A 27,901-nucleotide genomic window follows, 5' to 3' on the forward strand; every position below is an offset into this window, starting at 1 on the left:
AATAAAAGAACTAATTCAGATGATAAGACATGACCTGATTTTTTTCCACTGTAGGAGTTTTCTTTTTCTTTTACATTGGGAGAGAGGGAGAGAAAACCATAACTGGCAACGTATTGCCAACTGTACATAAATTTATTTTACAAGCATTGCTAATGAGATCATTTATCGATCCTAAGGTTATTACATAAATGTCCTAGTTCAGGCCTTGCATCCATCCATGATGCGAATTTTATCTCAGCTGCAGAAGTGCAGTAGAGGTAAGACCTAAATGTGATAAGGAAAAAGTACCGCCTGCAGATGGAAAAAGGAGATGGTTAGATATAACAGAAAAATGAATTATAATTGTGAAGTTAAAAATTAATGCTTGCTGAACATATCCCTTGTAAAAAAAAATAAAAAATTGTTTGTGCAATCAATGCAATACAAATGCATGTTTATTTATTTATTTCAAGGAGTGGGTTTCAACCATCTGATGTAGTCGAGAGTCGATACAACACAAGCAAATATAGAGACACACACACACACACACACAAAGCTTTTATTATGACACACCAATACGTGCAGTAAATCCATCTACTTTTTCATTTATTTAGCGCACATAGTTTTTCCCCTTTTTTTTCCTCAACATATCAATATATATGCATGAACAGTTCCCATAATTAAATGAACTGGAGGGAAAACAACACCAGGTCACATGCTACAGAGTCTAACCACCAACCAAAGAAAGAAAGGCTTTATACTGTTCATTCCTAACATAAAATTAGGAGATCAAAAAAGAGTTTTTCTCCTCTAGTGATATATGGAATATTAGAGAATAACTAGCCACATCCTACTGTTGGAATTGGTTTAAGTAAGATGAGAGCATATACAGGCACGTGGTAACTATGTTTATCCAATACTTCGAAGTGAATGAAACTGCAATTCAAATGGTTTGACAAAGGCTAAACCCTATTTATCTAAAGGTGGAAGACATGAAAGCAAACATACACTCATAAATAAATAAATAAATAGAGACAGAGACTTCAACGGTTCAACCTACCACAGGTTTTACAAAATCATATGGACACAGCCTCTAAATTGGAAACCTACAGACATGTACATGATAATCCTATGTTGCATGGACACGAGCGAACACAATAATGAAGAGACGGAGCTTGAACTAAGGAGCAGCTTCAGAGTTAGACAGAGGTAACAGTCCAATGAGAGGTATGTATGTTCCAAAAAGGACAATTCTTCTTGTGAGGGACATTGGATTTGGGGAAAAGTGGGATTGTAGTTGCTGCTGTGGTTCATTTTCATTTGGATAATTGATCAAGGTGACTGAGGATGACTTGGTTTTGCTAAAAATCAATTGTCTAGAGGTCGTTGCAGAATAGGTGCTGGCACAGCTACAACCAAGGATTAAAGTGTTGATACCAGTAATGGGTTCAGAAACTTCGGTGGGTTAAGAAACTTCAGTGGATTAAAATGTCCATACCGGTAATGTCGATTCCGTTCTTCCTCTTCTTCTTTTTCAATTGTTTTACACAGCAACGGTTAGGAAACTTCAGTGGGTTTACACTGAAATCCACCGAAATTTCAGTAAAAATCAACTGAAATTCACAGATATTGTGTGACATGCTGATATTTTGTCAACAATACTGAAACTTCCAAGCTTTCTACGAAGTTAAGGGCAACACGGGTGAAATTTCGGCAATTCCACCAACATTTAAAACCTTGGCTACAACGGAGGTAACACCTGCAAGCCTGCAGGCCAGTCTTTAGCTTCGTCTCACATCCTGGCAGCTTTGCCACCAGACGTGGTGGGCATGAAAGGGCCTGGATAAGGATAGAGATGTGATATTGATGATGCTCATTTTCTTTTCATTGAACATTGTCATCTAATAGTGGATTTGGGCTTTGAATTTTGAATTTTGAGCATGATTTGGTTCCGGTTTGGCAGGTGTTTTGGAGCTCAAAAACAAAGGAGCTGTAGAGTATGAGGATTTTCTATGTTAACCTCTGCTTCATCACCAAAGAAAAATTGAAGATGATCTTCTGTAAAAGGTTAAACAAAAAAGACTCTCCACATCATTCAACTTAACCAAACAGGAGCAATCTGGGTTAACGGGCCTGGACTTATTAGTAGTTTGCTGAAGTAGAGATGTCTACGTAATTACATGAAGTAGCAAGCAGGCTGAAGTATTTTACTCGGAAAGTAGTTGACTGTGAGCCTGTGAACCATCTAAGAAAATTTCCTCAATATACAACAATTTGAACTCATGCATTGATGATATCTAATAGAGGTTAGCTAACATATCAGGCCCCTCTAAGCAAAGAAAATAGAGTTACGGAAGAAACTTAGGAAGTGCTTTAAGAGTTAAATTGTTGACGAACATAAAAACTACCTTAATGCTTTGATACCCATGTCCATGAGGTATGCTTGATGCTCATCATCATCGTCAGGGAACTTCTCGAGTTCCTTACTATAATAAAGAATATCGTCTCGTAGATGCCCTGCCCCTGCACACCTTTTAATTGAAGGACCAAAGTGAGAAACATCAACAATAAGAGCTAATTACTACTACCACCTGAAGTTATGTTTAAAGATGATCAACTCCCCACAAAATGTAAAACAAGCAAAAATGGTGCAGTTACACAATTACTCAAATAAAACGCAATTCGTCAAGCAAGGATGTATTCTTTCTCAAGTCCACACGAGGAACACACAAAATTACACGGCCAACAGCACAATTTAATGCTTCTATGCTACTGTTGGCCAGACCTGCTTTTACATTTTATACATTACCTGATGCTTAGACAAGTACGCAGTACCATAAGGCGATAAAGTTCGACATGGACTTTCTAAGATATAAAATACCTTTCAATAACTACGTCAACATCTGCTTTGCTCTTGGGACCATACACAAGAACTCTCGTAAGGCTTAGTATGTCTCGGTAGTCACCCATCCTACGAACTTCTTCATCAGAAGCTCGAGAAGGCAAGTCCTCTTCAGTTGTATATGATGGATTCGTTCTAAACAGTAGTTGTGGGTCCTTCGATACAAAGTCAGCTTCTGCACCAAATCTAATACAAACAATAGCCATTGCATATGCAACTCCTCCAAACCCCGTGTGTGATACAAAAAGGTAACACCCTGCAGAGCTATAGGCAAAAAGTTAATTCTATTGAATTACATAATTTACATTAGAAATAAATTAAAAAATTGAACTTCAAAGCAAGGCTCACAGAAACCAGCTTCTTACAAAACTCATAAACTACAATAGTGCTCTGATATCAAAATACACCAAGATAATACCAAAGAATGTCAATAGTAAAAAATAAATAAAAATTGCAAGTATATTCAGATGACAGACATGGTCTATCACTATATGACCTTTGACTGTTGTTATTATTATTTTTAAACTAAAAAAACCTCCCTTATCCTCGTTCGTGGTATCATGTTGGGGAACAGGCCCTTAAGCATGCAACTTTGTTTTCTTAATGAAGGGCAATTTTCCCAGTGCAATTTGGTTTACTGAAACAAATAATGGTGAATCAAGAGTACTTTTCTTAACAGCTGCAAATGAGTTTAGTTTGCATTAATAATTTTTATATCTCAAATTTTCATTGTTTAGTATAAGTTTTCTTAGTTGAGACAAAATTTTCATTATGTGGTATTGCTATTTACTGATGGGATGCATACCAGTTACAGATACTTACTCATCTATACAGTATTGAATTGCATCCACATCAGAAGCTAAAGCCTCTCTTTCTCTAGTTAATGGTATTCTTCTATATGTAATATTATAACCCTCATCTTTCAGAGCAGCATATACTTCAGCTGGTGTCTTCACATCATCTGCAAAGATATTTTCCAAGTATCCAATGACGCTGGACTGATTCAATGCTGGGCTATATTCTTCACGATGTAAAAGCATACGGCCACCAGACTGTCTGACCTCAGATAGTATATCTTCTTTTAGTCGTGCTTCCATGTGTTCCACCTGCATATGATTGCAAGAATTTTAATTTTGAGATCATATTCAGCCTAATGACTTATATTAAAAATAAAAAATAAAAAACATACCACTGGGCCTGTGATTCCCACATGCTTGAGTGTATCAACAGGTTTGTTTAGCTCCCGTAAGACAAATGGTGTGCCATTAATGTAAACAACTGCTTCTTCTCTCAGATCAGTTAAAATCACTTTCTGAGCAGCAGATCCTTCTGCTTTGGGCTTGGCACCTAAATATGCTAGCATCTCTTTGGCACCAGGAATTGTTGGCGTAGCCATGCTGTACACAGGATATCCATCCACCTGGTTCAAATAAAAATTTTAGGGTTAAAAGTGGCAAAGTCTCTTTGCACTGTAAAAGTTACCTTCTCAGTATAGCCACACTAAGGCTGTTACATAAAAAAAATATATATATATTTACGTATATTATTTTTTTAAATGTGGGCCTGCTTATAATAAAAAACAGCTTGATTCAGACAATAACTCCCAGTACCAGAGACAGCCTTTTAACAGATCTTCAGGCATAGACTATAGCCTTTATGGCAAAACCATTGTGCATTATTTAGTGTTTGTGTGGTAGTACTCTTGGCTGCACCCAACACTTCGCATCAGATGCATTTACATAATTAAGCATGCTTTTATCTTATATTTATGATCTTCTATATTATAGCGTCTCATTCATATCCATGTATCTCCTAGTTCATGCATGCATTCAGCTAGGATTCATATATCATCCAAGAGTGACATTTATGTAGCATTTATGCATTCATGTATCAACTAGCTACATAAGGGTGACTTCTTCTACCCTTAATCAATCATTCTAAATTTCGATTATAATCTATCCTAAAGATCTCTCTTTGAGAGTGTTATTTCTCCTTGTGGATTTAAGTCATTTTCCTGGTAGAAAACGAAGATTTTCTTCTAGTTTTCACTTCTGTTCTGCATCAAGTAATTCCTGGACCTTTCCAGAAAGACCCCTTAAATTTCCCATACATCATTAGTAACTAGCCCCGATATAACATTAATAACAGCTAGACAGACCCCCTATACTCCTGGTGGGGTATTAATAACCAAAAGACAGGCTCCCCATACATAATTAATAACAATGGCACTTGAACATAATTACTACTTAGTACTTAGTAAAGTTGTCCAGGCATCTCTCAATAGATATAGTAAGATGTATTTACTTCATCAATCCCTCCCCCTTCGAGTCAAGTGTTGACATCCAATCTCATCTTTTGTGCCATCATTGTATGGATACAAACTGAGACGATGAATATGTGATCAATTCCCAAACGCCAACGTAAATCAACTCTAAATGCATTTTCTCCATTTTTCTTGATGATGTGGTTCAGTCCATATTTTTGCTAAATTCATAATAAGAGCCAACAGGAAATCACCCCACCTTAACTAAACCATTCGCTTTTTCAGAAACTCTAGACACTCCTTTTCTTATCTGCATAGGCCTTGTATTTGGCATTTGAATCTTCAATCTTCAGCCAGCTTTGACCCAAATCAAAGCAATGATTCAGTTGCCTCCCATATACATTTTCAAAGGGGCTTTTGCCGGTAGTTCAATTCTAGAATAATTATATGCAAATTCAGCTTGTCAAACATCTTCCCATTGTTTTGGGTTCTGTACTGGTACTGATTTCAATTCCTATTTTCCTTCCTTTACGAGCAACACAGAAGCAGCCCCATTATGTTCAAGTTCAGTTAAAAACTGTCAAGATGTCAAGCAAGGATGTACTTCGTTCTTCTTGGACTCAGGGAAGTCATCTTCCTTCATCGTAGCTAGGACCACCTTAACTTCATTCTTAAAAGAAGGCATAAAAATTCTTTTCACGATGGTGAACAGTCTTATTATCAAATTTCCATGGCCTCCCTAATTCTTCCATGTCCACCACATCACATAAAACTTTGTGTGAGTAAATTTTTCCAATGGAAAAGGGAACAAGAAATTGTTGTGTCATCTTAACCTCTCCTCCCTTTTTGAACAAAGCTATATGGTAAGGTCTTGGATGTTGCTGAACCTAAAGATTCAGTTTTGTCACCATTTCTCTAGATACCAGATTTTAGCTACTTCCTCCATAAATGATAACATTACAAAACCTCCCACAAGAGGAGCCTAGATTTCCAAAGGGAAATCAAGGAAAGCATTTGGAAACTGATAATCTTTCATGTAAAATATTTCTAGGCTAACTTTTTTTCTCACCACTGGACTAGACCCTTTTATAATACGAGAAGACCACCCCCTGACTCGCTTCACCTCAATATAAATATTCAAACATATATGTTAGTGCAAAATCAACCAACTGCATCAAAGAGAAAGCAGCTGTCTTCCAGACAACTCTATCGCCAAATGAAGTAATCCTGTTAAATGCATTTTATACAGTTGATTTGCAGCCTTATCCAATTGCATGGCAGACTCACTTACCCTTACTTAATCAAGCGGGAAGAAATGCAAGCATACCTTATAAACATGTGGTGCACCATGAATTTGTATGTGGCTAGAAGTCCTCTGACCTGGAAAGAAATACATTTTAAGTATAGATCCTTTCCCCAAAACAGAACCACTACGGGTCTTGACAATAGCCTCCATGACAGCATCTCCATGTTGAGACTCATACGGTGCTCTCAACTCCTCCTGAGTTCCAAAACCAAAATGAAAGCAATTATATAATCCATCCCAAAACAAGAAGGAAATGTTTACTAAGCTCTTAAAGTCTCTAAATTGCCCAGTTAAAAGGAAAAATAAAGGGAAAATGAAAAAGAAAAATTCTCTAAGTCAACAAGTAGAAGGGATTTACAGGGACAGTAAAAAATCGTCCAGGCCTTAATCTTATGCTCCATTTCATTGCTTGAACTTCTGGTCTCTGATGCAACCAATTCTTAAATGTCATCCTAGATTCTCCTTGCCCACAAAATCCATCAAATGCTTCACTTCCTAAGTATGCTGCAAAAGCAATTAAACGAAAGTAGCGCTCCAAGTACTCAGCACCACGATTCAATGCCACCCTCCTTACCCTTGGCTCAACATGTTGTTGATTGAATACCTTTCTATATTGCAGAACGGCTTGGCGTATGTTCTGTAGAGCAGAACATCTATCAATTATAGCATCTAAGGCTTCTCGGCATTCCACCCCATTATCAAATAATCTTGTTATTTTCCACAACAAGAGGATGTCATTCATGCCAAATACACGGCCTTGATCCTTTTCATTTCTTACAGCTGTAACACTGGAGGTTGATGCAGCACTATTACCTCCTGATTCTTCACCACTTGAGCTACCACCATCCACCTCTTCGAGGGTAATATTGTCAGCCAGGATTTTGATAGGTCTCCCGTGGTCAATTCGAAGTTTCAAAAGGCAAGCAATTACAGTACCTGTGGTTGTCCTTCCTCTGCCCATCTGTGAATATTAAAAGAAAACAAAAAAGAACAGAGGAAGTTCAGGGGAAAGAAACGAATACAAGGGAAAAGAAAAATACATTAGATTGATCCAGAGAAATTTAATGTCTGTGTATAGAAAAAAAGAAAGGAAAATAATTAAATGTCAACCTGGCAATTGAAAACAAAAGCAGTGTCCTTGGATGCAGAAGCAATATTAATAGCCAACGTGTCAAAGTCAGAACTTTTGGGAGCTTTACCATCAGTGATGGGCACACGCGCATACTTTATGGGAAAACCATCTGTCTCCAAACCTTTAAAAACCTCAAGTGGGGTCTGAATAGCCTCAGAATTTACATGTTCCCAAGCATCAAATATTTGCCCATCATCTGTTTCATGAATAACCATTATAGCACCCCCATAACGCTCAGCTTCTCGCAGTATATCTTCTTTCAGTCGAGCTTCCATCCTCTCCACTCTCTCACGATCGATACCCTGAAAGAAGAAATCATGGTTTCATATTTTTCTTTTGGACAGGAAACATATATACTTTCGTTTCTCAAAAGTAAAAGATCATGGTTTCATTATAACCTAGTCCACTACAAACAGAAAAAGAAAATCCAAGGCAATTGTATGAACCATGACAGTTGTAATCATGTCTTGGACTGTATCCTTGTAGGGTCCTAGATGCCATGCCATGCCATGCCATGTTCTGCTATGAGATCTTTCTGCTTGAAACTCCAAAAGTGCATCAATTGAGGTATGTATTCTGTTTGGGTTACGAGAAAGGGACAAAATCCTTTTCCATTGCAGTAGAAACTCTCAGTATCCACAGTGCTAGCTGTGAAGACATTTGTCTTGACACGCTTCAACAAAATTAAATTTATGGACACCAAGCTGCACCGGTGCCATACACACTGAACATTGAGTGACAAGTTTTGTCATAAGTTCTCTCTATTTCTAATAGAAAATATGACTTGAAGATTAGATGGACGGAACAAATGCTTTTTATCTAGAGGTGGGAGGGTTACTTTTGTGCAAACAGAATTGGAAAGATGTTTTACTGGAGGGCCGAGAAGGGAAAAAGAGTACATGGTAGACTGGGTATTGGTTGAAGGGCTTAGAGTTTAGGGAAAAAGAGTATATGGTCTAGATGCCAGTGGGGGGAGTTAAGTGTTGTCTTAACAGGAACCCGTCGAAGCCTTGGAAGTATACATAACGGGCTTAAAAACTCAGTTTTGTGGTGGGAAATGGGGAGCGGATCAGATTCTAGCAAGATAAATGAGTGGGGAATTTTCCTTTCTGTTTATCATTCCCCCGTCTTGATGTGATAGACCTAGCTTTTGATAGTTTGGCCTAGATTGTGGCTGTCCACGTGCTAGCTGTTTTTGTGGGATTGTGGAGTGCTAGCTGTTTTTTGTGTAGTTTGGGTAGGAGAGAGATAGATCTTTTTAGATGTACAGTGCGGATGACGAGGAGAGCTCTTGGGAAAAGGTGAGGTTCTCCCGTCTTTAGGGACGTCTCATTTTTTTGGGGGACCACTTGTTCACTAAGTCTTGTACTGTGTTTTTGAGTTTCTTAAATAAAATTTTGTTTATCATAAAAAATAAATAAAACAACAAAAGAAAAAGATTGAGCAGGCACAGCCATCCTGCAAGAGAGACTCCGCTGTTGAACTTCGTTATGCATGTACAGTGTTCATATATATAAGATAATATTCTCTTACCTAAATTCCATAAGATGCTTATGTTTTCAAACAATGAGGTTGCCTCACATACTTCAGGAAATAATGAACCTAATCAATGGTCCAGATTCACAATATTGCAACACAAGCCTCTTCTGTTGCCAAAATATCTCACAAGAGAATATATCTGTATATAATATATGCAAGTCTTTTGACAATTTGAACATGATTGAGTTTTTTATGTAATCTAGCTTAAATACCATAAGGAAATGCTCTCAAATACCACTATTACTGTAGCAATTTTTTTTATGTAATCGACAGAATATCGATACTTTATCGATTTTATATTAAGACTATTTGGGACTGTTTTCTATCAAAATTATGGGACAATATCGACAACATATCGAGATGAACGATATAATGGGACTATAATATGCTATTTGAGAACTTAGCTACAGTCATAGTGATATTTGAGAGCATTTCCCTATACTGTAAGGAGCAAAATGTACACTTCCACAGTATTTCTGGTATGACCAGATAACTCAGTGTAAAGTAGCATGCAAAGTGTCTAATGGTTATATTTGACTTCAAGCAACAAGTACTCTTCCCTAATTTAATTTGAAGAAACATCATATAGATATGACATGCAAGGTAAAAAATAAGAAAAATTACCGTGTATTCAAGCATATTTTTGTATGGTCGTTCAACCTCACGGAGTACAAACGGTTTTCCATTGATGTAAATCACAGGTTCTTCTCTCATATTATGCCAAAAAACTGGTCGACCATCTTTGGAGCTACAAATCTTTTGGATGACAGACCGTATACCATCAATTGTTGGATTTGCGACTCCATAAACTGGAAATCCAGGGACCTCCCGAAAATTAGGGGCACCATCCACTCCTTCTGGTAAATTTTGGTTTTGACAACCAGGACAGTGGTCACTTTTCAAAACTGTTTGGCTACCAAGAACCTCGCCCTTTCTCAAGGCCGCAACTACACCCATCTCATAAGGCCGGCCATCAGCAGATTCAGCAATCTTCTTTAAAGATGGTTTCAAACTTGCATATCCAAGTGCACCCATTGGATCTCTTCTCAGCAACCTACAACAAAGGAACAATTTAAGCAAATGAACGTAGCTAGATGGAATCCCGATAACTAATCTATGTTCTATTTCTTTCATGAATTGGACAAAAATTCACGAATAGAGATTCATAGTTATATATTCATGTCATTATGCCAAGAGCTAAAAAATAACTAACCAAGTATGCACTTAAACAATGCAGCCTGTCAGCTCATTATATGAATTTGGACTCATCTCAACTTGTGGTGCACGTATACTTCCTTGGGTCAGAATCATACATGTACACTCCTCTCACCTTATGTATCAGTGCCACAAAATTGAACTTTTTCGGGTCAGACAAGGCCTCCAGGCTTGGGCCAATCTAAAAAAAGTTAAAGAGGCAGGACCCTTTCTGTGATTTTAAAATTTTGAACCTTCTAACAATTAAGGACAATTAGTCCAAAGAGAGCACTACGCTACTGACCATATTGCAAGGCAACAAAGCCTCTATTGACTAACATGGTGAACAAGGCTTCTAAATCTTTTTCTTTCCTTCCTCTCTGTTTTGGATGCAAGAACATAAAGCTTACTCTGCCATTGACCCAACAGAAAAGTAAATTCCAAATCTTATGGCCCTCTTTTATCCAACAAGAATGAATATCTCCAATTTCTTTAAACTCTCTGCGTCTTTGCTTTCTAACAAGAATCAGTGGAAGAAGAAAAGAAATAAAAAGCCAAAAGTTGCAGAAGAATATTACATCCTTGGGGTTCTATTGAAGGAACAGGACTCTAATGAGCCAAAAGAGGCAAGACCTTTCCAAAATCATTTTCTGTCCTTAATCAGCCTTTCTTTATTTTTTATGGGAGAGTGGAGTGCAGCAGGAAAGAGATGGGTTACATTAAAATGGTTGGGTTCCAAGATAGTGATTAAAGGCTCAAGTCAACGTCCCTGTAAAGACATTTCCCAAGGCATTATTAACTCCTTTTATTTTCACTATCATTTTGTGGTGAGATACAAGGAAACAGTAAAAATAATGGGAATAGAGCTCCATTGGGTAAACACCCTTGTGTTTCTGCTTTTCCTTGTCTATATATAGACTGTCAACTATCATAATCTTCCCATAGCTAGATTCTGTGTAAAGTCATTTCTTCTTTTCAGCAGGACTTTGGTTTCTACAGAAATTAAACGATTCCAAAGTTGGGAAGTTGTCTTAATTATTTTCTTGTTAGAAAAATTTTCTTTTATAATAAGAAAACTTGGAAGTTAGAGCCTTCATGGTATTTTCTTGTAATCTTAAGCAAAGACATCTTTTTGAGTTGTACTTTCTTGTTTTTACTTGTTCCTTCACAGATTGTGGATTCTGTATCCGCTCTATGGTCAACAATTGGAATGAAAACCAATTTGATTACTACAATGCCCTTTTACAAAAGAAAATATATTTTCCATAGAAGAGTAAAAAATCCTCCAAATTTAAAACAAAATGATATGTTAGATGGCTATTTGGTAAAAATAAAACTCAAACTATTTAATGAATTAATAGTACCAAAAAAACCTATTGAAATAAAATTATTTTAGAAACTGATAAACTGATATTTGTAAACATCTTTTAAAAATATTTGATAAGGTGTACAGTGTTAGGATTTTGGCTCGTCAAATATGTCCTAGTTGGTTTAGGATTGTTTTAGGAAAATTAGAGGTATACCGATTCTTGTCCCAGAGGGATTAGGAAAGAATTTCAGTTTTCCTTATTCAATTTAGGTTTGGATTTCTAGAAGTCTATTTGGATTTGGATAAGTGTAATTTCCTAATCCACTTAGGAATATGAATTCAATCAGCCTTGGGACGTGTAAGCCAACTCTATGTCTATAAATAGGGTGCGGCAGGGCTTATTTTAGAGAGGAAAAACAGCCAGAGACAGCCGAGAGTTTTGAGATTAGTTCTAGGGTTGCAAATGTTCTGTAATCTCTATTATTAATCAAAGAAGCGGTGATTTCTCTAGGTAGAGAAATCACAACTGGACGTAGGCAAAAGTTCTGCCGAACCAGTATAATTCTTGTGCATTTCTAAGTTTTCTAATATTTGCTAGTTTAGCCTATTGCCGTCTGTTACATTAAAGAACAAGATCTAGTGTGCGGATTATTTAACAATTGGTATCAGAGCTTGGCTCAAGGGGTTCTACGATGTCTAAAGGGAAGATGAATGCGGATCTAGGACTTGCGTTAAAGCCCTTTGACGGCAAGGATGACTTCACAGACTGGCAAAAGATGATGAAGAACGTACTAATACAGCAAGATTTGGATGATGCACTCAACGGTGAGAAGCCAGGAAGCATGACAGATGCAGCATGGACTAAGGTTCTCAAGAAGGCCAAGAGTTCCATCGAGATCCATCTCACAAGTTCAGTTCGGTCACACATCACCGAAAAGATGACTGCCCATGAAGCATGGGAAAAGTTGGAGAATGTTTATATGGGCAAAACCGTGTCCAATAAACTTTTTCTAAAGGATGAACTATTCGGACTTCGACTGGAAGGAGGTGATATTAAAGATCATGTATGCAGGTTCCAGAATTGCATTACTAATCTTCAAAAGGTCGAAGAAACTTACAAAGATGATGATATGGCTATCATCTTGCTGAGGTCTCTACCTTCGTCTTTCAAGCACTTTCGAACAACTCTAATGTTTGGAAAAGAGTCCCTAAAGCTTGAAGACGTAATTCAAGCTCTTCAATCATATGCTAAACTAGATGATATAACTGAAAGCTCTCAAGGCCTTCATGGCAAAGGCAAGGAGAGGGGGCAGGAAAAGACAAAGGAAGAGAAAACAGGCTATAGAGGTAGGTCAAAATCCAAGAAAAAAAAGGAAAAGAAGAAAGGTTGCTTCGAATGTGGTTCAGCCGATCATTGGAAAGAGGAACTGCAAGATTTGGAAAGAGAAGAAAGCCAAGAGGGAAGGAAGCTCAGGTTCAGCTAGTGCAATCACCGAGCATGAGAGTGGTGGGGAGCTTCTTTCAAGTAACTTCAGGCTCCAAGGCTTCACAAATTGGATTTTGGATTCCGGATGCAATTTTCATATGTTTGCAGTAAGAGAATGGTTCGATACTTACAAAGAAGTCAGCAGCGGGGAAGTTTTAATGGGGGACGATTCTTATGTTCTGTAAAAGGAATCGGCACTATTCGAATAAGAATGTTTGATGGGATGATACGAGTTTTAGGGAACGTTAGATATGTCCCTAGACTAAGAAAGAACTTGATTTCCTTGGGTACTTTAGATGAGGCCGGCTATGGGTACGAGTCTAAAAAGGGAAGACTCAGGGTAGCCAAAGGATCACTGGTGGTAATGCGGGGTGACCTACAACCCAATAAGCTGTATAAGTTAATTGGGACCGCTATAGTCAGGGGAGCAGCTATTTCTGTAAATCAAGGTATAGAAGACAAGACTTAACTCTGGCATCATAAGCTTGGGCACGTAAGCCAAAAAGGGTTGCAAGAATTACACAAGCAAGGCCTATTGGAAGGCGTGTCATCTTGCAAACTGGACTTTTGTGAATATTGTGTTCTTGGAAAGCAAAGGAAGATATCATTCACGAGTAGCAGTGCAGATAACCGAAGCAAGGAGCAACTCAGCTATATTCACTCAGATGTTTGGGGCCCTGCACCAACCAAATCAAATGGTGGAGCCAGGTATTTTGTTACTTTCATGGATGATTTTTCTAAGAAGGTTTGGGTTTATTTCATGAAGAAAAAATCTGAGATTTTTGCAAAGTTCAAGGAATGGAAAACTAAAACCAAGAATCAAACTGGAAGAAAGATCAAGTACCTGAGAAGTGACAATAGAGGTGAATATACAAGTAAATGAGTTTACCGATTATTGCAAGCAAGAAGGCATCATAAGGCACGTCACAGTAAAGAAGAATCCCCAACAAAATGGAGCTACTAAGAGGATGAACCGAACTCTCATGGAGAGAGAGAGAGAGGAGCATGCGATTTCATGCAAGATTGCCTGATTGTTTTTGGGTAGAGGCTGTTAATCATGCAAGTTATTTGATTAACAGATCACCATCTACAATTCTCGATTTTAAGAGTTCAGAAGAGGTATGGTTTGAGAAGCCGGTGGACTATTCCAAGCTCAAGGTATTCGGCTGTAGTGCTTACGCACACATTCCAAATGATGAAAGGTCCACGCTCAAACCAAAGTCTACACATTGCATATTCTTAGGTTTTGAGAAAGGAGTGAAGGGTTTCAAGCTTTGGGATATCAACAACAGGAAAAAGGTTGTCAGTCGGGATGTTGTCTTTGATGAGACAACCATGCCTCTGAATAAAGTCGAGAGCAATAGGGAGAAGAAAGACGATGCTGAAATTGAAGCAACAAAGATTCTGTTAATCAGTTCAGACGAAAAAGCTCAAGTGGAGCAAATTGAGCAAGATGCCGAATCTGATGGTTTTGAGGAAGAAGAGCATCAGCATCGTTCACCAGTTAGAATCAGGTGGAGCAAGAAGTATGGCAGATTGAAGGCACTCTAATCCGCAAGACATCCCAAAGGGTTCAAACTCCAACCAACAATCCACCTATATTCCAGAGATGCATAGCACTGGACAAACCTAATCGAAACAAGAAGAAACCTGACAGGTTTGGGTTTAACCAAGACGAAGTTAATTATGCTCTCAACATTAGTCAAGGAGATCCAAATACTTATTGAGAAGCTATAGCAAGTGATGAGCGAGATTGTTGGATAAGTGCTATGACAGAAGAAATGGAGTCTCTTTACAAGAACTCTGTTTGGGAGTTGGTTCCTAAGCCCAAAGACAGAAAGCTAGTTGAATGCAAGTGGGTATTTAGGAAAAAGGAAGGACTACATGAACAAGATGCATTGAGATTCAAAGCAAGGCTCGTGGCTAAAGGGTACTCACAAAAGGAATGGGTAGATTATGATGAGATCTTTTCACCCGTAGTCAAAGCATACTTCTATCAGATTGCTTTTAGCAATGGCAACTCAGTATGACATGGAGATTGAGCAAATGGATGTCAAGACAGCATTTCTTCATGGGGATCTAGAGGAGACAATTTTCATGGCTCAACCAGGGTTTGTTGAATATGGGAAAGAGAACCTAGTATGTCAGCTAAGGAAGTCCCTGTATGGCCTGAAACAATCTCCAAGACAGTGGTACAAGAGGTTCGATTACTTCATGCTGAAAATCAATTTTAGAAGATGTTTATATGACTGTTGCATGTACTATCATGTGTTCCAAGATGGGATTATCATATTGCTATTGCTATATGTGAATGACATGCTAATCGCTTTTCAAGACAAGTCTAGAATTCAAAACTTGAAGAAGATGTTGAGAGAGGAGTTCGACATGAAGGATCTAGGTGCAGCACAGAAGATCCTTGACATGGAAATTCAGAGAGAGAGGACTGCTGGAAGGATCTGGATATCACAAGCCAAGTATATTCATAGGGTTCTTGCGAAGTTCAACATGCAAGAAGCAAAGGTAGTTTCGACTCCTTCGGCAGCTCACTTCAAGTTAAGTGGGCAACAGTGTCCTAAGTCCGAGGAAGAGCAGCAATTAATGGAGAAGGTGCCTTATGCTAATGTTGTGGGCTGCCTTGTGTATGCAATGGTATGCACACGTCCAGACATAGCTCAAGCGATCAATGTCGTTTCCAAATACATGGCAAATCCAGGAAAACAACATTGGGATGCAGTCAAGTAGATTTTGCGTTATTTGAAGGGTTCTTGGGGACAAAGGATTATGTTTGAGAAGCAAAAAGAAAATGCAGGGGTGTTGGGATATGTGGATGCCGATTATGCAGGGAACTTGGACAAGAGAAGGTCAACTTTTGGTTATGTGTTTACATGCGCAGGAGGACCGATCAGTTGGAGGGCACTATGCAGAACCAATTACAGCTTTGTCGACCACAGAGGCAGAGTATATTGCATTGGCCGAAGCTGGAAAGGAAGCAATTTGGCTTAGTGGCTTGATAAGTCAAATGGGAATCACCCAAGATTGTGTGAAGCTGAAGTGTGATGGTCAAAGTGCCATTCACTTGGCAAAGAATCAAGTTTTTTCTGGAAGATCAAAACACATTGAAGCAAGATATCAAAGAATCAGAAATTGGGTGGAGTCTAAGGAGATTTGGATTGAAAAGATTCATACGGATGACAATGCCGCAGATTTCCTTACAAAGATAGTGCCGACCAAGTTCAAGCCCCAAGAAGTTCAAGCATTGCTTGAACTTGGTCAATCTCGTTGATTGATTAAAGTGGAGCACCTCCTCACTTGAGGTGCAATGAGGCAAGAAGATTGCCAAGGTGAAGACTCTTGAAGATTTCCAGAATTGCTTCAAGGAGGTTCAAAGATATTCTAGGGTGCAACGATCAAGACTTGATTTGACTCACCAAGGTGGAGATTGTTAGGATTTTGGCTCGTCAAATATGTCCTAGTTGATTTAGGATTATTTTAGGAAAATTAGAGGTATATCGATTCTTGTTCTAAAGGGATTAGGAAAGAATTTCAATTTTCCTTATTCAATTTAGGTTTGGATTGCTAGAAGTCTATTTGGATTTGGATAAGTGTAATTTCCTAATCCACTTAGGAATAGGAATTCAATCAGCCTTGGGACATGTAAGCCAACTCTATGTCTATAAATAGGGTGCGGCTGGGCTTATTTTAGAGAGGAAAAACAACCAGAGACGGCCGAGAGTTTTGAGATTAGTTCTAGGGTTGCAAAAGTTCTGTAATCTCTATTATTAATCAAAGGAGCGGTGATTTCTCTACCTAGAGAAATCACAACTGGACGTAGGCAAAAGTTCTGCCGAACCAGTGTAATTCTTGTGTGTTTCTAAGTTTTCTAATATTTGCTAGTTTAGTCTATTGCATTCGGTTACATTAAAGAACAAGATCTAGTGTGCGGATTATTTAACATACAGTGAAAGGGCTCGCAAAGTTTTTTTAATTTTTTGGTGAACTCAAAATTAAAATTACAAATCCAACCAAAAGAAAAAGGAAAAACAACCCATCCACGCAACTCCTCTCTTCCCTGACCATCGACAGAACGCAGCCACTCCAACCAAAGCCCCTCCTTAGATACTTAATGACTCCTGATTTGGTTATTGTTAATAAGGAGGACTCTTGAATAAATTTTTTAAAAAAAATACTGTTTGGATTAATGAACTACAGTCCGAAGTGGGCCCCAAAAAGTATCTCCATTTTTGCTAAAAAATGGGGTAAATCCCTGGACGGGCCCTGTATATAAATTCGTTAGCATCCTATGAGTATCAATCAATCGCTTGACACTGTCAAATGCCATATTGTTAATCTTCGAAATATTATGCCCGTTATAAGAACTACCCAAGTCAAATGTTTAAAATCTATCACATACAAAGTAAAAGTTTTGGTGCCACCACAGCCCTGTGTCATCTCATTTGTACCTTGGAAAACGAGAATTAAAAGGAAGCAAGAAGATGAAATTTGGAAGCTCTTTACGAAGAAAAAGAAAAGGAATACAAAAAACTCAAATGCTAAACCTTTCATTTTTACCTGCGAATAATGCTATACAGTTCTGGCCTAGCTTTCATCCAGTCAGCAAAACTGCTATAACCAATGGAACTAGAGCGGAGGGCTGCTCTCTCTGAATGAATGTACACGGCAAAGCATATAAGAAAGTAGTATCGTTCCAAATACTCCACGAAAAATGAAAGTGACGCCTCCCTTTTCATCTCATCTGGTTGGCGCAGAATACTATTGCGATAAGTGGCAATTGCTTCACGTAAGTTCTGTACTTGGATTCAATAGAAACATTTTTACTGAGATCAAAATTCTATGATAAAACATGAAAACTTTACCTTAGATTATACAGAGCAATAAAATCATACATTAAAAAAGAGAGAACAAACAAATCCAAAGTTTGACATGCCATACCATAAAGTTAAAGAAATGAGTAAAAAACTATACCTGCATAGAGGCGCACTTGTCAATAACTTTATCCACTTGTCTTTTGCCTTCAACACCACCCTAAAGACATGTTGTTGATTAACAAAATACTCGAGAATACATTAACTGTTCTACTATAACAATAACCAACAAAAGAAGAAATCAAATACCTCTAATACTCGAATCAAGCTTCTTATGACTGCATATTCTCCTCTACGAATCGCATCTTCTGAGTTTGGAAAATTGTCAGTGACAATTGCACTGGAGTCAGAAACTTTCCCGATTGAATTGGTTCTCGGAATACCTATTTCATTTGAAGATAATATACAATTAAGAAATCCTTTAAAAACAGAACCAACCGCACATGTAAACCAATAAAGGACTTGATCTAAATTAAAGTCACCATAAAAACAATAATTCTAAACATTCCAGGGACTCTTAAAAAAATCCATCATAAAATGCAGAAAATAGTTTATTTTTTAAATGGAGGAATCTGCTAACTTTCGGTATTATCTCGGGATTGAAGATTTTTATTTTTATTTTTTTTAAATGAGAAACTTTTATTGCACAAAACAAAGCAGAAATACAGGAACAGAACAGGGGTGGCCAAGGGAGGCCACACAAGCCCTAAAACAAAGAACACCACCTTAACAGCCTATCACATTACAAAACTAACACTATCCAATCCAAATGAATGAAAACTGAAGTTAATATCCTTAAATACTGAAGAAGTTGATGCCCACAATGATGCCCAAAAACGAAGCCGGTCCCAAAGCTAGTAGATCTTGTCACCCTTATCATCATAAAAAAGTTCTCTTATTCCTCTCCATCCACACCACCCAAAACACAGCCATCATAGCACACCATCCTCAGGATTGAAGATTAATAGAGGCAAGTGTTTAATGACAGGGATAAATGCACGGAAAGATATGAAGTATTTGGGTTCATTGCTCAGAACCAATAAAAAAGCAATTAGCCTTTGGTATCTTGTTGTGGTACAGGTAGAGAAGAGGCTAGAATCCAATCAGTTTTAAGCAGTGTACCCATATACTATCTTTCGCTTTTCAAGATTCCCAGTAATGAGACGAAGAGATTATTAGAAAATGTTTTGTGGGAGGTGGTGGAAGAGGATAAGGAATCCACAATCCACTCTTTTTTTTATTTTTTATTTTATTTTTAAAAGAAACATAATTTTATTAAAGTAAAAATTCTAATTACAATGAGTGGATAAGGAATCCACAATCTAGGATAGAACAAGTAAAAACAAGAAATTACAATTATGTAAAATAGAACACGCTCACCGAGCAAAAATTCTAATCTCACTTTACAGCTGCTAACAAATCCAACATAATAGAAGAATGAGCATAATCCTTAAAATCAGCCGAAACCGATGCCCATAAAGCTGCCCAGAACCTCACTCTATCCCAAAAATCATTTACCCACGCGACCTTTTAATCCTCAAAGATTATTCTATTGCGCTCCAACCAAATGTTCCAGAAAACTGCCAACAACAAACAACCCCCATAATGTTTTAGCTTTCTTCTCCCTTCCCAAAGACACAAACTTTGTACTCAGAAGCTCAAAGCATCCTTTTGGAATAACCCAGCTAGCTTTAATCTCCCTAAACAGTTTTCCACCACAATTGTAAAGAATAAGGGCAGTGTAGAAAGACATGATCCACACTTTCCTCATCAGATTTACATACATAGGGCACAGCATTGAGGAGACAAACAAATAAAAGGCCTTCTCTTTTGAACTCGATCGCAAATGTTAACCTTGCCAAGAGCCACCTGCCATGCTAGAATTTCCACCTTTGGAGGTGCTTTTGAATTCCAAATCTGAGAATAGGGTGTGAATTCCTGCAAGTTTCCTCTGTTGGAAAGGAATGTACTTCTTCAACCAATGACTTAAGTTGCACACAGCTCACTACTAAACTCATATTTATCTCGCCTTGGAATTATACTTTCCTTATCCCCTATGGATGTTGCATCTGAGCCCTACATTTAAAACGAAACTGGTGAGCCTGAAAAGCACTCTGAAACAGCACCTAGAGCCTTTCTCCCTGTGTCTACATCACGCTATAGCTAATCAAGTTTGTCCCCTACAATTTAGTTTCAAATTATTTTGATGTCCATTTAAATAACTGAGTCATCATGGTCCAGGTTGTAGAACTGGCAACGCCTCTAGTTTCCTTAGCATAGATGTACACGAATAGAGAGGCTTACACCAGGACTAACCTTTGCTCTGATGTTTTATTATTGTCTTCCAATATCAGGAAAAATTATAACTTGAAAGGGGAGGGGTGGAGAGCAGAAGAAGGAGAATATGAGGAAATCGTACATTAGAATAGCACAAATAAAGTCCTTCTAAAAGACACAGATTGACCAAATTAACAAGTTATAGAACAACAAAACTCCTTAGGATGACCAAAAATGAGTCAATTTAGTAGAAGAACTATTTGAGTGAACAGAGTAAGAGGATTACCGGAAGCTCCTATACGGTTGAGGTATATCAAAGTTGCTATCACCATTCCTGTTGTAGTTCGCCCACGTCCCATTTGGCAGTTAAAAATTATTTCTGCATTTATATCAGCTTGAGAAATTTTATGAACCTGAATACAAAGAATAAAGAGTAAATAAAGCACACACATCAGCAAATGTAATTCAGGAAGGTGATAATATTCCATGACCACAATACCACAAAAACACTTCAACTCTAGGAGTGCAGCTCAATTCATGGGTATGCCAAGAACTAACCCACTCCGACCAATTTAGGTTGTTTGTTCAGTTTCTTTGGCCGTTGGGTTGGTCTTGGCTCCCATCTTCTTGGACCCAATTGTATCGGGTCTGGTCCCAGGTTTTACCTGACCTGATCAGAATTGTGCTACATATGCTGTTCGACAAAGAAATATTGAAACTAACCAAAATATCAAAATCCAGCTCCTTGGGTGATTTTTCATCAGTTATAGGGACACGTTCATAGTCAACAAGGTATCCTTGTACTTGCAATTCCTCGTAAACCTACAGAGTAAGAACCAAAAAGTTATATTGAGAAAACTGGTGGATTACACTTGTTTTCTCATTCCCTATGATAGTTGTTCCAATGAGGATACCTCTAGCGGTGTCGTCACAGAATCCCGTGACACTGGTTCCCATTGATCCACCATCTGACCATCTGGTAGTTCGTCAGTGACAAGGATCTTATTCCCATATCTGCTATTTCAGATGTGCAGATAATGTTTAATATCACAGAAAGCAGGAGTGAGAAAATGTTAAAGATTATGGCGCACAATTTGTAACATAACAAGGGTAAATACAGGGTACCCGAAGGAGATACCTTGCAGCTTCAATTAAAATATCTTCTTTTAATCGGGCTTCCATTTGTTCAAGCCTAGCCCTGTTAATTCCCTGATTGTTTATAAAGACACAATCAATATAAAAGCAAACAGAAAACATAACTTATTAGTAACATGCTGATACGTGTGTACAGCTACACGAGCATTGGAATACGAATAGCATTGTGCATGTACTATAACTAGCCAACCCCTACCTTACCACCAAACCCCAAACAATACAACAACAACAAAAAAACTTTAATATTCTCCCAATCAAGTCAAATATTAGTATCATAAGAAGATCGCTAAACTACACCATCCTCAAAATTCAAATTAATGTATAGCAAACTAAACTCTTTATAGTATATTAGCTAATCCAAGAAAATGCAGTTATTCATTCTGTATTTTTTAAGTAATTAAGCAAGAATTTAATAATAATATAAAAGATATGCCAAATTTCATAGTAAAGTTACATTAGCAAAGCATACCGTATACTCAAGGTTGGAAAAGGGCCTCTCCACGTCACGCAAAACAAAAGGGCGCCCATTAATATAGACCACCTGTTTGAAGATAAAGAGTAACTTCAGAAAATGCAAATTCTCAAGGATAAAAATATTGGCCACCATATCTCAAGTAAAATTTCAAAATCAGAATAAGAGATTTTGCAAATCTAAAAGTACGTTTATACACCGAACTAAGAAGTGAGACTAGAATATTAGATTAGTCCTATGTTTGGCAACAGATTGAACTAGATGGCTAATCTAATCCCTAAAGAAAACAAAAACAAAAAAACAGACAGACAGACATACACCCGCATACAAGAAAAAAGGCTTAAGTGGGGTTATTTTGACCAAGAGACCAACCATCTTCAGCAAGACTTCAACTCATTCATACTGGAGTTTCTCTCTCCAATTCAGCCCTGTCAAGCCCTAGCTTTCTCTAACTCTCAGTGATGCTCTTTGGTGAGGTTAAATAGGACGCTTCTCTCTCTTCTTCCATCCTCTATACATTTCTTTCTAGTCTGAAAATTTTGTATTACTTTTTTATTTTTTCTTACTATTTCTTTAAGCTGGATATGTATGTTTGGTTTATTTCTTGCATGAAAGCTTGCTATGGATGTTTGGATGATTTTGGTTGATTTTGGTTGGGAATTGGCTTACATTTGTGTGTGGGTATTTTGCTAGTATTCTGTTGGGTTTTCTGTTCTACGAGTCTGTATTCATGAGGTCCAAATGTCTATGCAGCTTAATTAAATATTTTTCTAAAAGGTTGAATTTACAGGTCTTTTTAATAGGAACAGGACCATTCATTGACAATAATAAATAGTACAAAGTTAGTGAAGATGCATCAAGACACATTATTGCAGGAACACATAACAGCTGCTTTCCAATCTGATACAATAACAGAGGAAGATAGCTTCCCAAATGCAGATACAGATGCCACAAAGAAGACCGGAAGTGCACCATATCCCATAAACACTCCACCTCCTTGCCGAGAGCATCTCAAAAACTCTCCTATTCTTTTCAATCCTTAAAACCAAGAAATTGTCACCACAACGCATCTCCCAGGAACTACACCCCTTTCCTTTCCACCAAAAAAATTAAGTTTCTCACTTAATAAAGCCCTGCACAACTTCGGAATAGACCAACATAAGCCTGTCCCCTTAATTAACTCGACTTTGACTGAGTTTACAGTTTCGTGGTATTACCTACATTAGGCAGGCATAACAATTATGACTTCAGGTTCATGGTCATGATTGTGTGTCGTTTTCTTTAAGTCACGTGCTATGTTGCACCTGCAGTTATAATCATATTTCTTTTGAAACGAAAAGTACATAAAAGAAAAGAACATTTATCCAACAATATACTGTTCTCCAACAATATCCATCTAGCTTAAGAAACCAAAACTAATCATGACACTGTCACTTTCCAATCTTCAAAATAGGAGATACAGAAGAAAAAATAGCTGACGCAAACTTCACCTTCTCCCACAACACCTCCACTTCCATCGCCCTAACACCTTCAAAGATCTTCTGATTCCCTGCTGACTAAACACCCAAATAAGGGCTATTTGTTATCCAAACTATCAAATTCTGATGTTGCATTCAGAGTTATTACCCATTACTATCTATATTGTAAACGCTAAGCATTGAATATCCATTATCTAGATTGAAGCTCATGTAAATTATTTCTTTAATTGTATAATTTAAAGATTTAAGATGTTTTGCCTAGTGTTGATGTCAAACCCGTAACAGGTACTATAAGTCAATTGGTATGTTGTTCTGCTGCTGATTAAAGAGGAGACAAGCAACATGTGCAATTGGTCATCGGTTTAACTGTGGGTTCCCACACTGTAGGAGGAGCAGAGGTAACTGAGTGTCCTCACTCATTCCTTATATTGATGGAAGTGCAATTTGAGAAATTTTGTATAATGGCCCAAAACTTTTATTTCTTGTATTGATTGATGCTTGTAAAGTATTTACTATTTTGGATATGAACACAAATCTATGTATTGCTTACGGCATATGCATTCTTATCTTGGAGTGGTAATTAATTCATTTGCTTGTAATGAATTGAATTTATTGTGATTTAATTTGTGGGATTTGCACTCTCCCATCTTTCAACCTCCAAAACTGATGATTTTATCCTCAAAAATTAATTTCAATATATCTTTTAACAAGAACCTCAATCTATACTTTATTATTAAAAAAAAATTTAAAGACTTGAAACTATATATGAAAAACTGATATTAAAATAATCACAGTTCAGTTTGAAAATGCACCAAACACAGAACAGTACTATATAGGTTATCTACTTTACTAGCCCGACACAGCACCAAGAGTTGTATTGTACTTGGTCCAGTCTCCAACCTGATCGAATCCAGTCCCAAAAACTAGTATTGTCCAGTCAAATTCTACTCGCTAGATGGGCCTCTCTAAGTCTTTAACCTCTAATTAACGTGATATGTGGAAAAATTAATGGATAATCTATTTACTCTAATGATTTGTTTTTAAGACTCTAAGAATATATATAATAAAATTATCTAGTCTCTGTATGCTTACTGCTTAAGTACCAATGCCTTTTTTTTTTACCCTGGAACGGATGGAACGCTTGACCTATCCTAATACTAACCCGTTTCCCCACCCCCTACACCACCTGGGCTCACCTTAATGCCAATTGGATTTAAATCTTAAAGATACACTTATGTAGCTCTCACTCCCTATATTGTCAAATTGTCAACAAAAACAAAACAACAACATATTAGAGCTATAATTGTCTAGAACAACTATGAATACTGCAGCATCAAATAAGACTTCATGTGAATAATGCTATACAGTTCTGGCCTTGCTTTAACCTTGTCAGCTGAACTATGTCAAAATGGAACTATCACTGAGGGTTGGCCTCTGTGAGTGACCACAGCCCCTCAGACCCCTTTCCTTATAAATCTAATGCCTTTAACCCCATTCCATACATACTTCAAAATCTATAATGAACATCTTTTTTTAGCCCCAAAAAAAAAATTTCAACAAAATCCCTGATTCAAGTCCTAAAAATTTCTCCATACCAAACCATCCTCCAAACAACCTAAATACTTAAATTAGCCAATGCTCAGAATTCCTGTAAAAGTCCAAATCAAACCATTAACCCCAAGCTTTGTACCATCCTTTACACGTCATCTCCACATTCTTTCTTCAAGGATTGCCCACCACATAAGAATCACTGCGGAGGAATGCACGGTCTACCAAAACTATCTTACGTATCATCAGTCCATTTGTACTTGACACTCCATCCATGGCAGGAAAAATAACAAATCAGACAGAACACACCAATTGGCATAATGGGCAACATTGATTACTACAATAGGCAGAATTCAGTGAGAGGATGCAAGTTAAGTGCTATTACTTGATTGTTAGTGATGCAGAATGCAAAGGACCTAAATTGATTAGTTTCCTAATTTATTTGTTAGTTTCCTAGATTCTCTAGTTTTCCAAATTCTAGTAGGATTTCTAAGTTTCCTATTTTATTTGGGTTAGGATTTCTGTTTTAACATGGGATTTTTATCCTATTATCTCTAGGTTTTAGTTTGCTATAAATACCCCATGTAGTTCGTTAAAATTCAGATTTGGATATTGAATAAACCCTCTCTTAAAACTCTCTGATTTCTTGTCTTTTCTTCTCGGTTCTCTGAATTTTGTCCTTTCTTTCATCCCTTCCATCTATCTTTTCTTCTCATCGGCCCCCTATATTCTTCTTGGTTCTACTGTTTCAAGTGTTTAATCATACCCCTAGGGGCTGTGCTACAGCAGTTAGGCACCATTTTATTTTATTTTTTGAAACCCAAAACTCCACTTTGTCAGCTTTGCTGATGCAGCTTCCAAACTGGGGCCCACCGCCAAACTCTACAATCTTTGGGGGCAGAAAACACAAGCAAATTGCTTGATAGGTACCTTGATGAGTGTCGAACCCCTGACCACATCGGGGGCCCAACTAGTCCCAACACCACTGGACTCACAACTCATTGGTGATTGTTAGGCACGATATCATCATAAAACTAGCAGTTGAACTAACTCAGCTTTTTGATTGTTAATAGCTCTGCATGTAATTTATAGCTTAGGTTTCTTGTTTATACAATAATTTTCAATTATTAATTCCCAAAATTGCATCTAGTTCCAAACTTGGGCTACAGCAGTGTTTGAGATTCCTGAAATTGCAGGCCCCTTCCCTTATAAATGAGTAAAAATGCTGTTTTTGATACAAGAATAATTTAATGTTTCTATTATTGACAATCAGAAAGACCATAGACATTTTACAACTTAAATATGATGCTAGTTGATAGCACCAATGTATGGTGCAAATTTCCAGTATAGGAAGGAAAGAAATCAAATAGTGACAGGTAGAAAGAGCATGATAACATATTAACTTACCGGCTCCTCGCGGAGGTTAATCCAAAGAACTTGTGTTCGCTTCCCATCAATTTGTTGAGCTCCAATATGGTTAAGAACATTCTGGATTCCATCGACTGTTGGAATGGCAACACCGTGAACATGTAGCGAATCAGCCTATTAAAAACAAATCAAACAATGAAAGATAATGAGCTGGGAAATGATGTGTGAGAGTGATTTACAGAATTTTCCATGTAAAACTCAAGTTGCATTAACACATATGCATATAAGATGCAGCAATGAAAATATGTGAACCTGATTAAGGATGGATTTAAATACCAGAGAACATGGAGATTGATAACAAAGTCTGACGATTATATGTATGTCAAGTGAAGTTGTAAATTGGTTCACTAAAAGCAACCATAGAGTGGTAAATCCCCTTTTCACTGGTCAATCTAACAAAACTGTGTTCACAATCACTAGCAAAAGATAGACACGCACAGAAAAACAAGCAACACTTAATAGGTTATTGCTATATTGGTTAACTTTGCACGGGATAGTGTTACTGATAAATGAAGTGTAAATAGAAGCAGGCATGTCAAGTGGCAAGAGAAAAGGGGCAACACAAAAAGTAGGAAAAGAATGCGTATGATGGAGCAATGTCAGAAAGAAAGAAAGAGCCACAGTACTACCTGACGGTAATTGGGAGCGCCATCGATCTGGGGAGACAAGCGTTTGTTCTGGCAGCCTGGGAAGTGGTCGCTCTTGAGAATGGTCTTCTTGCCCAGTACTGATCCTCCTCTTAGCTTCATCACCTGCTCCGGCTCCTTGGGTATCGACATGGCTCATTTATATTTATTTGCTCTAGTTGCTTTATACATATATATATATATATATAGATAATTCCGCTCTACTCAAGTCTCAAAACACGCAAGCAACCGATTTCTTCTATATAAAAAATCTCTCTCAGTCTCTCATCTACTAGGACTTGTACTGTTGATTGATTAAAAACTATAGTAATCTAGTTAGTCGTCGGTGAAAAATTGCCCTCGTCACACCACACCACTGGACCACACCCAGCAAGCAAGGGCAAGCAAGGGAGATGATAACGGTGTGATTGGATATGAGTCTATCTATAATTTGGAAAGAAATTGAGAAAAAAAAGGAAGAAAACCCAAAAACCAAAGAAATCTGATACTAGGGTAGGATAAGAGCTGGATTCTTAATTACCTCTAATTCTCAATTCTCATCTCATCCATTCCACTGCCAATTAATATTTATCTATCTTTCTCTCTTTACTAACGCAAAAGCCCTTTTTGCCTTTGTGCCTTGTGCCTTCCTTGTGCCTCTGTGCTTTGTGCCTTTGTGCAAGGGTTCAGGGATGACGATGTTCTTCTAATAAAGCCTTCTGTTCTATGCGTCAGTGAAGTGGGGCAAAGAGTCGCCGAGGCCCCTCCTCCACCTCGATCCTGAGTCCTGACACAAAACGTGAAAAGCGTGTTTTTTCCTTGTGATAATTGATTAATTTCCTTTCCCAACCCAAATAAAATATATATATATATAATATATTTATTTTCCTTTTTCTCTTTATACATGTATTTATTTTATTTTTC

General features: G+C 37.6%; 1 protein-coding gene and 1 long non-coding RNA gene across 6 annotated transcripts; both read right to left on the reverse strand.

The window, feature by feature from the left end:
- LOC103327236 (metal ion-binding protein) lies at positions 1-27,820 on the reverse strand. Of its 2 annotated transcripts, none has more exons than XR_016126492.1 (19): positions 26,981-27,820; positions 26,331-26,465; positions 21,895-21,966; positions 21,409-21,479; positions 21,185-21,284; positions 20,994-21,092; positions 20,557-20,683; positions 18,243-18,376; positions 18,094-18,153; positions 17,680-17,915; positions 9,746-10,175; positions 7,561-7,884; positions 6,809-7,411; positions 6,472-6,645; positions 4,071-4,301; positions 3,704-3,987; positions 2,861-3,137; positions 2,388-2,510; positions 1-291 (listed from the first exon to the last, which is right to left on the reverse strand). XR_016126492.1 is itself a non-coding variant. In XM_008229527.2 (19 exons), exons 1-19 carry the CDS (start codon positions 27,128-27,130, stop codon positions 159-161), a joined length of 3,771 nt encoding a protein of 1,256 aa, XP_008227749.2. In that variant the 5' UTR covers positions 27,131-27,818; the 3' UTR covers positions 1-158. The 2 variants fall into 2 exon arrangements, 1 of the variants encoding a protein (XP_008227749.2); XM_008229527.2 differs by having other exon boundaries at positions 2,861-3,145; positions 26,981-27,818.
- LOC148918017 (uncharacterized) lies at positions 22,691-26,324 on the reverse strand. 4 transcript variants are annotated; one of them, XR_016126496.1, is made up of 3 exons: positions 23,388-26,324; positions 23,119-23,201; positions 22,691-23,030 (listed from the first exon to the last, which is right to left on the reverse strand). It is a non-coding gene; the product is annotated as an uncharacterized LOC148918017 (long non-coding RNA). The 4 variants fall into 4 exon arrangements; XR_016126494.1 differs by having other exon boundaries at positions 22,691-23,038; XR_016126495.1 differs by having other exon boundaries at positions 23,115-23,201.
- Positions 27,821-27,901: the final 81 nt, after the last annotated feature.

Source organism: Prunus mume, linkage group LG4 (assembly GCF_029339155.1).
Source record: "Prunus mume cultivar Tortuosa linkage group LG4, ASM2933915v1, whole genome shotgun sequence".
Classification (NCBI taxonomy): domain Eukaryota; kingdom Viridiplantae; phylum Streptophyta; class Magnoliopsida; order Rosales; family Rosaceae; genus Prunus; species Prunus mume.

Excerpts from the sequence above, each read along its gene's own strand:
- LOC103327236 (XM_008229527.2), bottom strand. The coding sequence starts at position 27,130 with ATGTCGATACCCAAGGAGCCGGAGCAGGTGATGAAGCTAAGAGGAGGA. Across the intron at positions 18,154-18,242 it reads GCTTGATTCGAGTATTAGAG|GGTGGTGTTGAAGGCAAAAG; the intron begins GTATTTGATTTC and ends ACATGTCTTTAG. Across the intron at positions 17,916-18,093 it reads ACAAGTGCGCCTCTATGCAG|AACTTACGTGAAGCAATTGC; the intron begins GTATAGTTTTTT and ends ATCCAAGTACAG.